The sequence below is a fragment of the Arachis hypogaea genome, chromosome 11 (genome assembly GCF_003086295.3).
Source record: "Arachis hypogaea cultivar Tifrunner chromosome 11, arahy.Tifrunner.gnm2.J5K5, whole genome shotgun sequence".
In the NCBI taxonomy this organism is placed as follows: Eukaryota; Viridiplantae; Streptophyta; class Magnoliopsida; order Fabales; family Fabaceae; genus Arachis; species Arachis hypogaea.
In genome coordinates, this window is record NC_092046.1 from 129,807,306 (window position 1) to 129,819,284 (window position 11,979).

Below are 11,979 nucleotides of genomic sequence, written 5' to 3' on the forward strand. Positions count from 1 at the left end.
TAATATATAAAATTAACAGAAATGTTGTGTGTTAGTATTTAGTAGCGTTACGACTTACGACAAAACGTGGGTTACAACAAAGAACAAACATGCTCTTAGAAGTGACTAAGATATGGGTGACATTCGAACTTATCTATCGTGTTGATTGAGGTACACGCGCACTTTACTGTCTCTTCCTCCATATCACATGATCCTTCTCTGTCTCATTATGTTTTATTCGTCCAATGTTATCTCCCAATCAGAAGACAGGAAAAAAAAATGCTAACAACAAACTTACAAAAAGTTTGAAACATATGCACAAGCAAATTAATGTTCTAAAATAATGAGTTAATTTCACCATCTAAAATGACCTTTCCATGGGAAAGTTTTCTGACCTTTTTTTTTCCTTCAAAAAAAGTGAGAAAATCTGATAATATGACTGATAAGGGTATTATTGATATTTGACATCTGAAAAGGATTAATTTTTTTAATGTTAAATGATATTTGGTGTAATATGTGATTATAATACAGTTGTGTATTTTTCTGTAATATTGAAGTAGAAATTGCTCTCTGCTATTTGTAGACAATAGCAAAACAACAAAAAAAATATCAAAAAAGAAGAAAATGGAGGGGTGATTAGAAGTATGGTGATAGCAATTAGGGAGATAACAAAATTTGAGACTTATTGCCACTGAGGCTCATTTTTTTTAAATCTCTCTCATAAATTATTCCCACCATACATCAAATCTCTCCTACTATACTTCTAGTCCTTCCCTCCATTTTTTTCTGTTTTGCTTTTTTTTTTTTGTCTTCTTGCTATTGCCTACAAATAGCAGGCAGCTATTACTGTTAGCTTCCAATATCATAATAAAATCCACAACTATATCATAATCACAGCCAATATTTTAAAAAAGAAATCGTCTGAAAAGCCTGTTTTTTATATAAATATTAGAACTTAGAAGAGTGCAATAATGGAATGCAGTGCGTTCCATCACCTTTGTTGAACTCCAACATCAAAAAGCTCAAAGTACAGATTTTTTTAAGCTTCTTCAGATCTTGAGAGCAAGAAAAGAAAAGTGTTTGAACCGAGAAATGAAGCCTCTTTGGTTACCTACCAGTACCAGTGGATCTGTTGTAGCAACCTTACTCCTGTTACTGTTCTCTTGCACCACATTCACTTCCACAGGTACTGCTTTCAATCCTCTTACTGCACCTTTGAAATGCTGGTGTTCTCACACTTCAGTGTTACTGTTTTTACTTCCATTTTCCACCTTTTCACAAACCCAATGCACTTTTTAAATATGTTCACTAGTTGAGCTTACCACCTTTTGAATGAAGAGGGAAAAACGAAGGGATTAAGGGCATGGATGGACACAAATTTTAGTAAAATTATTTGCTTCAATCATGCTGTGACTATAAGTCTGTTGTGTTAGGAATTAATGTAGTAAGAGTGAAGCGGAAGCGAAAATGTAAAGAAGAAAATGGCACAAGTGGGTTGTTTGTCACTTTAATATCTTATTAGAGATTTTGGTTTTGGTGAAGTTATCACCTATTTTGTGTTTACTTATTTGTTTGTTGTCTTTGTCCGTCGACATAGGCGTTAAGCCTATTAGTTTGGTATCTCATTAGAGATTTTGGTTTAAGTGGAGTTATCACCTATTTTGTATTTTCTTCATATTTCATAGTAACATATTTGTTTGTTGCCTTTGTCCGTGGACGTGGGCATCAAGCCGAACCATATAAACTCTTTTGTGTCATTTTGTTCATTATGTTTCAGCTTCCACATTGCTCTTACTACCTTAATTCCTAACATATTGTTGCTTGTTTAATGTGTAGAAGCTTATGATGCACTTGATCCAACTGCCAATATAACAATCAAATGGGATGTCATAACCTGGACTGGAGATGGCTATATTGTAAGTCATCACTTGTTTCTTAATCAGAAATCGCTACAGTTCTATCTGGCATGATGAATCTACAATTTTGCACATGCCATGTTTGATGAAAGACCTAAAAGGTGATTCTGATTGGTTAAAAACTAATGTTAATACAGGCTGTTGTTACAATGTACAACTTTCAACAATATCGCCATATCCAGGCGCCGGGATGGACCTTAGGGTGGACATGGGCAAAAAGGGAAGTAATTTGGAACATGCTTGGAGGCCAAACCACAGAACAAGGGGATTGTTCAAGGTTCAAAGGGAGCATCCCACATTGCTGCAAGAAAGATCCAACTGTAGTGGATTTACTGCCAGGAGCACCTTACAATCAGCAGGTAGCAAATTGCTGCAAAGGCGGCGTCTTGAATGCGTGGGCTCAGGACCCTGAAACTGCAGTTGCTTCGTTCCAACTCATTGTCGGTTCGGCTGGAACAACTAACAAAACTGTTAGAGTGCCGAAAAATTTCACCTTGAGAGTGCCGGGCCCAGGTTATACTTGTGGCCCTGCAAAGATTGTGAGACCAACAAAATTTAGCACCAATGACAAGAGGAGAACCACTCAAGCCATGAGTAAGTTACTTAAAAAAATATGCATTGACATTGACTTGGGAATTCTGCATAGGGCCATATACTCCTTTTATTCCAAATTATCTGTCACTGCAGTCTTTTGGATACAATTTGTGTCTACATTGGTTGATCCAAGAGTGTATCAGAAAATGACAGTGATAGATAAAAGAGAACGAAAGGAGTACATGTTTTGTTCTAAACTAAGTTGACAAAACCAACACCTAGATATAAGACTTGTACATGTTAGATTATACTTAGTTATGTGTCTTAGAAAATTGAAGAAAGTTTTCTATTTTGACAATTTGTGCAATCATTCTAGTTCTATCTTTTCCATACCGCTTTTGTCAATGTGATACAACTTGCAGCAATTGCTTTCTCTTTTTCTTTCTAGCATTGTTTTATGAATATCAGATCGGTTTATTCTATTTAGCTTAACCTACTTGTTGTGTTGCAGTGACTTGGAATGTTACCTGCACATATTCTCAATTCCTGGCTCAAAAGACTCCAACTTGCTGTGTTTCTCTCTCATCATTCTATAATAATACAATAGTAAATTGCCCAACTTGTACCTGTGGCTGTCAAAACAAAACAGAACCTGGAAGCTGTGTAGAGTAAGTTTTTACTTACCTTTATTGGTTTAAAAGAAATGAAAATCCTTAGACTTTCTTCTTCTGATGTATCCTTTACAATTTGTTTTCGCAGTCCAAAGTCTCCGCATTTAGCTTCAGTCGTTTCACCACCAAGCAGAGCTTTGAATCCACCTCTAGTTCAGTGTACAAGCCATATGTGTCCGATTCGAGTGCACTGGCACGTCAAGCTCCAATACAAAGAGTACTGGAGGATCAAGATCACAGTCACAAATTTCAATTACAGAATGAACTATTCACAATGGAACCTTGTTGTTCAGCATCCCAATTTTGACAATGTGACACAGGTTTTCAGCTTTAACTACAAGCCACTGACACCTTATGAGGGCTTAAGTAAGTTTTTCTATCTTACATGATCATAGTCCTAATCTCCTAGATGGTTTCTCGAACTTGTATCGGGTTCTTTCTTGGTACTTGTCCTGTACTTGTTAGGGTATATTCAGACGATGTTCGAATGTCAAACTAAATAAATATAAAATCAATACGAGATATACTTAGATATTATATTACTATATAATATCCTAAAGATATTCTAACAATAATAAAGAATCCTTACCTAAATACCAATACTTCCTAGAAAACATAAATTCTTGTGGCTAAACTATTTAAGTTACTTCTGAACGAAACAAACTAATACTTCTAACTTGTCCTGTAATTGTATTTGTACTTAGTATTGATACCATATGTGTACCTATGCAACATAGTTCCTACATGATCTTATGAAGAAAATGTATATATATACCAATTATTATATGATAATTATTTTGGGATATGTATGGGTTTTGCAGATGATACAGGTATGCTGTGGGGTGTGAAGTTCTACAATGATTTGTTGGTTTCAGCTGGAGCAGTTGGGAATGTGCAATCAGAACTGTTATTTAGGAAAGACAAATCAAGCTTCACATTTGATAAAGGATGGGCATTCCCAAGAAGGATCTATTTCAATGGAGACAACTGTGTCATGCCACCTCCAGATGCATATCCTTGGCTACCAAATGCAAGTTCAACACTAGTTCTCTCTTTGCTAAGTTCTCTCACTCGGATTCTGGCTTCTTTTCTAGTCTTATCATTTACATGTTAATGGTGATGGTGAGATAGGTGCATAGCCATAGTGATTGCCACAAGAATTTTGTGCAGTTATTTTTACTTGGGGGTAGAGTTTTGTGCTAGCTGCACCCATGTTTGCTTTTTTTTTTTTTTTGGTTTACCCAAACGGTATCCCCCAACCCAACAGGTTAAGGACTAATCCGTCGCGGATCTGAGCTCTATTTAAGAGTCTGTCGCTGGCCAATGAGTTACTGCATGCACAAGACAGAGTTCACCTATGTTTGCTTATTTATTATTATATCTTCTGCGCTGCTTTTTTTTTTTTGAAGAATGCTTATTATTTATGTTAACATGTATCTATGTATGCTAATCAGTAAACCTATTTGCCTCAAACGGGTTCTGCTATGGGGATTGGGCTTTATATCTTTTGTTTTTGGATACTTGGGCCATAGAAACTGATATATGGTATCTAGTTTATGTGGAAAACTTACTTATAAGTATCTTTTCACAAATTTAATAGTTGAAAATTTTTAAATGATAATTTAGTTAAATATATCAAAATATTTAATTATTTTCAATTATTTTAGATAATTACATGTGAGTATTCATATTAATTTATATCTAGCCGTTTGTTATTTTTTGGAGTTAGGATCCGTTTCAATATCAAAAATAGCAAATTTGTTATCTAACCATATGAAAGTAGGTAAAAGATTAGATGGTCTAACAATGTTTGGACTATTAAATAGTTCTAATAACAAAATATTTTTTAAAATTTTTTAATAATTATTAAATAATTTTTTAAATATTATTTATTAATTAACCCTTCAAATATTATTTTATTTTAAAATCTACCCTTTATTTTATTATTCATCATTTATATTTTCATCGACATCATGAACAATTAAAAATAATAAAAATATAGAACCTCCATTGTTAATCTTAATTCTAATACAATCATGAGTCAAAATAATAATACGATCATTTATATTTAATAATAGAATCTCTTAATCAGAAAAGTTAAGCCCCATTTTAATCTCTGAGATTGGTGAGTTGTACTAATTTAGTTCCTAACTTTTTAATTGATACAATTCGGTCCCCTATACTCAAATCAATGTAGTCTCTTGTCGGAACTCAATGCTGTTAGTGGCGTGACTCAAGTTTTGTCACGCTAGACATATTAAAACGACACCGTACGTGTTTTGACGCTAAAGAATGCGTTAAACTATGTCGTTTGAAAGTTTGAACAATCTTGTCATAACCCTCAAACGACGTCGTTTAATGCCTTCTTGAGCGTCAAAACGCGTATGACGTCGTTTTAATATGTTCAGTGTGGCAAGACTTGAGTTACGTCACTAACGACATTGAATTCTGGTTACAGAAAATACACGAATGACTACATTGATGGACTCACTTTTTTGAATTTGGAGGACCAAATTGTAGCAATTAAAAAGTCAATAACTAAATCAATACAACTCGCTAATCTCAAGAATCAAAGTGGGGCTTAACTCCATATTTCCCTTTTCATAATGCGGTACAAAATTACCAAAGTATTTTCTACTAGCTTTGGTTGTTCCTATTACCACAAGCTCTTTGCTGTGTCAAACAAAATAAAAATATTAGATGTGCGATCATTAATCAACAATGATGATAGTATTAACTCATTTTATGAAGGATCTAGAATGGCTGAAAATACATATGCATAGGTCTTTATCTGATATTCCAAAAGATACATGGTTGGGAGTTGGCATAAATTTATACTTATAAGTTTATAAAATAATAATTAGCATTATTCATAATAAGTTAGAAGGTTAAACTAGGTGCTTAAGAGATTCTTAAGTACATATAATTCAACCCACTACAAGAAAAATGCTAAGTACTGTCGGATTTAGTGTCGGACGTTAGCGGCGAGTTTTTTGTCGAATTTTGTAATAAATTCGTCACCTGAAATTATCACCATCGAAACATTGTTTTCGACGGCAACGTTGATGGTAATATTTGGCAGAAAGGAAATAAGTTTCGGCACGATACTATCGTCGATTTACCGGAGGCTAGATCCGATGTTAATGTTATATAGTAAAAAATTGCGTTTTGGGCACGCCAATAACGTTACCGTAGGATTATTCTAACGATAAATTTTACGGTAAATTTGGGGCTAAATTCAAAATACGAAGCCCTTTCCCCTCACTTTATGAATCCATTCTCTCTGTTCTCTTTCTCTCTCCTCATTTTCTCACAGCACCTCCGCAGGCAACTGTCAACATGGCCACTGCCAGAGCTTGCCGTCGACGTTGCCACCGAGGAAGAAGCACCCGTTGTCCCTGCCGCTACACGTGCTCGGCGAATCTTCTGTTGCTGCTGCTGTCCCCGACTCATCTTCCACCGCGGTTGAGGTTCACGTTGTTGTTGCCACCACCTCTGTCACCACGATATCAAGGAGAGACTGTAGACACTATCATCAGATTGGTTTGTTGGTATGGTTATTATAGTTTTTATACTATTTTGTTAGTTTAACGTTTTGTTAAGGTTAGTTGTTAAATCAGTGGTTAAATTTGCTTAATGAAGTATGTTATTAGAAGTTATTGTATTAATTTTAGGTAAGTAAAAATTAAATTTGTCATGGCTCTTGTTAGTTTGATTGAATTAAGAATTAGGTTTTAATTAATTAGAAGAATGAGTTTTATGTATTTTTTAAATTACTTATCGAATTAGTTTTACCTTGTGAATTTTATAAGTAATCTTTTCGTTAGGACGGTGCAATTGCTTCTGAGCTCAAAAGGAGTTTCCTTCTTTTGTTGTCTGTACAGTAACATTCCATGTTGGTTTTCTATGTCTGAATATGATGAATTGTTTAAATTTTATGTTGGACTTACTTTTCCCAGGATAGAATTTTAGGACGGAAGTGGGAGAAGGTCACGTAGTGGCGCCTTCTCAAAATTCTTGTTTGCTAGAAAATTGTGGAGTTATAAGGGGGTTGCGCGCTAAAACGGTTAGGATTTGATGTTTTACTGACTGGCTGTATTTTAATGATTTATGCATGCAGCTGTTTTCTATGTAAAAACTATTATTTTTATTTGATGGATGTTGTTGAATTAAAGAGAATTCTATGAATTATCGTTTAAATTGTTCACTACGTGTTTGGTATGTCATAAGCTGACAATTGTATTCAGCGGGAGATTCTAATTATATGAGATACTCTGCCAAATTTTCTAAAAACTTAAATAATTTATGTTATTCATTGAATTATAGGATGTGTGTTTCGATATGATTCCGAGTCATCGTCTGTGGATGTATGAGAGGGATAACGATGGTCGGGAGTTTAAAACCCGAATTCTTTGAAAGGGTTGACATGTATGTCGCGCATGTTTTCAGCATCGAACCGTTTATGTCTAAAGGAGTTTCTAGGTGTCCGTGTCAAAAGTGTCGACTGATTAAGTGGTTAGGACCGGCGGACATAACGCTTCACCTCTATCGTAACAGGTTCAAGGATGGGTATCGAATGTGGATGGAACACAGAGAAGTGAATGAGCAGGAAATTAACCAGTCTGCCTCTAATTTGAATCAGTTTGGTTGTCAATCAACGAGGATTCGGGTGTTGAGAGACCTAAACGTGGATGACATGACTTGGGAGGCTAACCAAGAGAGATACAATGAAACGAGATAGTGTGTGATGCAACGGGTGTTACGAAATTGGAAGGGCTGAAAAAGAGCCTAACCTGGAAGCAAAGACATTTTATAATCTGTTAGAATTTGCTACGAAACCTTTGTACGAGGGGTGCGTTCATTTGGAATTGTCTGCATGTGTTAGGATGATGAGTATTAAGTCAGAGTCAAATCATACCCAAGACTCCTTTGATAAGTGGGCCACCCTTTGCAACGAACCAGTACCTGTCAGGTCCACTAGCATCCCCCGAAACCATTACGAAGCAAAGAAGCTAGTTTTGAAGTTTAGTCTAAATGCGGTGAAAATTAATTGTTGTTTGAATGGTTGTATGCTGTACTACAAGACGAATACAGACCTAAGTAAATGCAGATTTTGTACATAACTGAAGTTCTAAGTCGAGAGAGAACGGATCGGTTAACGCCGGTTAAAGAGAATTCTAAGGAAATGGATGCACTGCTTGCCCTTAATCCATAGAGTGAAATGATGCATTGATGAGTTCGGCCCCTCACATGACCTGATATAATAACGATAAGAGAGATGATAGAATCATGACGCATCCGTCACACGGAGAAGTTTGGAAGCATTTTGATCGGGTTCATCTTACATTTGCGAGCAAGCCTAGAAACATTAGATTAGCTTTGTGTTCTGACGGGTTCGCACCAAATTTCAATTTCGGTAATGCGTACTCTTGTTGGCCTGTATGACTCTTTATAACCTGAGTCCCGAAATGTGCATGAAGGATCCATACATGTTCTTAACTTACATAATACCTGGACCCAAACATGTTTTTAATTTATATTTTTTGTACTTCACATCAGGTTTGAAGCACTATTTCAATTGTTAATTATCAGGGTACACTATAAATTGACAGAAAAGATAATTTATAAAAAAAATAAAAAAAAAACTACCGTCAAAATTATGTCGAAATATTCTGACAGTAACATTATTTTTAAAAATATATTTTTGTCGATATTATCGTCAGATGAATTCGATGGTAATATGGCGGGAGAAGGAATGATGTGGTGCCAAATGTTACCGTCGAAAATGCTCAACACAATCCATTTTCGTATTCACTATATTCCGTCGGAGAATCCAACGGTAATTATCATCGGATGAAGAAAATTTGATGGTAATTACCGTCGGATTACCGACGAAGTTTATACCATCTGATTATTTTCGACGATAAATTGATTACCATCGGAATTATTTGATAAATCCAATGGTACTTAGTATTTTTCTTGTAATGATCAATCAATTATTTTTTTCAACCAATCAATTGAATGGATAATAAAATCAATTCGCTTGCACAAAAACTGACTTTTCCTCACAAAACAATTGATTGTTGTAAACAAAAAATTTTCAACTAATCAATCGATTTTTGTTATAAAATAATGATTTGGTCTAAGAGCAATTCCAAAAAATAGACTACTCACGACATTCTAAAGCATAACTTCTTTTCTCTTTTCCTATGCTTTGTTTATTATTGCTAATGCAAAACACAAGGAGTTTCGTTATCCTCTTTATTTATGGAGAACAATCAATGACGTCTCTATGAAGATGACCCACTTATTCTCACCGACGTTTCTTTCTAACAAAAAATTGAAACCTATTCCACTCGTTGCTCCAACTACGTTGATTCACATGCATCGCCGAGCTCTGGTGGTTCAGCTATGGCTACTGATGCCGGTGAAAAATCAAAATTGATTGTTTTATGAGCAATGTAAAAGAGAAAAATTTTGTTCACTAATCAATCAATTTCTTCAATGAAAAATCTATTAATTTTCTATAGATTGCGATTTATGCAACTGCGAATATCGCATATCTGCCAATTCATAAATAGTGATCGTCGCTGCAACAAATTGATAATCACAGTAGGAAATTTGTAAACAATTATAATTATAAATTTGGACAATTGATAAACAAATTGATAGATTAGATTATGAAATTAGTAATCTTAAAATTGAAAAAGATAAAATTAGAATTTTCAAACCAAAATAAAATTGATTTTGAGAATGATCTTCATAGAATTTAATGATAGAATTCTAAAAATAAGATATATGATGAATAACAAAATAATAATTTATAAAATATAGAGTAAATTTTAAAATTAAATAATATATGAAGGGTCGATTAATAGATAAAATTAAATAAGAACTATTTGACAATTATTAAAAAATTTAAAAAATATGTTTTGTTATTAGAATCATTTAATAGTCCAGACGTTTTGGGCCATTAAAACCGGAGCCCTGAAAATATCTTATAACCATTTCTTAATCTTTAAGTGGATGACTTGCGATGAAGATATTAGTGACACATGTATTGATATTAATGATATTAGCACAACAATTTTGCTAGGTAACCAATAGGGATTCAGCCAACTCTAACCAACTCCTATTGTGTTGAACCCCAAGACCCATGAAAAAAATCCACAAAATATAAAAAAATTCAAATTATATCGAAAAAATATCTAAATTACATTAAAAAAAATCATCCAAATCATGTAAAAAAAATTCAAAACACATTAAATTCATTAAATCCTAAACTCTAACACATTTTCTATTAAGGGATGAAAAAACATCCACAATATACCAAAAAAACTAAGAAAAAATACCTTCCAAAATAGGAAGAAGATGAAGAAGGGCGTCACAGCAGCGACAGACGCGGGAAGAAGAAGAAGAAGCGGCGATAGACGCAAGACGAAAAAGAAGAAGAAAGAGGATGAAGAAGAGAGCGATGCAATCAGTACCGGTGCTGAGATCGGGAAGCGAGGGATACGCGTTCGACGGCAATCGGGTGATAGAACATACACGAGTTTTCGCGATAACAGGTTTCACTGTCACAAAATGGCGGCGCTCCAATGAACCGACGACGCAGTGGTTGTTATGGCTAGAACAGCAGCACACCGCAGCGATGGCAAATTGACACTTGGTGAGAAAAATGACCGCAATCTGCACGATAAAAGCTTCTGCCAGCGCGAAACGGCCGTGCACCAAGGAGCCGATGACACGGTGGTTGTTTCAGCTGTGACGGGAGTGTACTGCAGCGGCGACGAAATGGCGCTGTTGGCGAGGGAGAAGATACTGCAATGATAAGAGGAAGACCGACGCTGATCACAGTGACCTTGTGGGTGGTTACTCGACACAATCCTTATTATTCAAATTTCTCATTAATATCATTTTTTAAAATTCTGATTTATTAAAATAATTTCAAATTATTAATTATTAATTGAGTTGTTTAAGTTAGCTGGTTAGGGAGTTGGTTCTCTAGACTTTTTCTTAGCACAAATAACAAAAACATAATAGAATTGAGTCATAGGGTTAAAGTTATTTTTTTGGTTGTCCATCATATTTTCTAGTTTGATAAGTCAATGACTAATTCATCACGGATCTGAGATTCATTTAAGAATTTGTCATTGGCTAATAGGTTATTACATATTTAAGGCAGGATTGTTGAAATTTCTAGGATTCCTCAACTCTAAGACCATCCATGTTAAATCATTAAGAAAAAGATACTTCAGAGCGTTGAAGCGTACCTGAATTCCTGAGTATAATTGAGATAATTGGGTTCTTTGATCTTTTTCAACTAAAACCTTCTGTATCCTTGATAGGCTGAATTGCAACTCCTCTTATGGAAAAAGAATTACGGAAATGGCTTTGGTGTGTTGGGAACCAAAATCCTGAAGTCACTATTTATATTTAAGTGTTGTACCCATTAAATCCAAAAATTCAAATAAAATAGTATCTCTGATTTTATTCTCATTTAATTCAGTATTTATGACAATAAATGAGATCATTGTTATATAAGTCATTTAATGTGAAATAACTTAATTTGCAATTATAATTAATATATGTATTACCCATAAATAAATTAAGAAATAATAATTTCCTAACAATCTCCCACTTGGCCTATAGATATATATTTTTCTGAGATAATCACACCTTATAAACTTTATGTGCACATCTGAATGTTATTTCCTTGATTACTTTAACAATATGGTCCGTTTCATATACTAGTTATGAAATTACCGTAACTTTTATCACATTAGTGTCGCGACGAAACCACGATGATCACCAAACTAATATACTCAACGATAAAGATCAAATTTGGATGAGAAGATTCAGAAGTTACATACGAAAAT

General features: G+C 34.5%; 1 protein-coding gene across 2 annotated transcripts; it reads left to right on the top strand.

The window, feature by feature from the left end:
• Positions 1-529: 529 nt before the first annotated feature.
• On the top strand, positions 530-4,573 carry LOC112722609 (COBRA-like protein 1). Of its 2 annotated transcripts, none has more exons than XM_025773701.3 (6): positions 530-1,165; positions 1,816-1,895; positions 2,033-2,489; positions 2,941-3,097; positions 3,189-3,466; positions 3,922-4,573. In XM_025773701.3, the coding sequence occupies exons 1-6, from the start codon at positions 1,072-1,074 to the stop codon at positions 4,212-4,214; spliced, it is 1,359 nt and encodes a 452-aa protein (XP_025629486.1). In that variant the 5' UTR covers positions 530-1,071; the 3' UTR covers positions 4,215-4,573. The 2 variants fall into 2 exon arrangements, with proteins under 2 accessions (XP_025629486.1, XP_025629487.1); XM_025773702.3 differs by having other exon boundaries at positions 924-1,165; positions 1,819-1,895.
• The last annotated feature ends 7,406 nt before the right edge of the window (positions 4,574-11,979 follow it).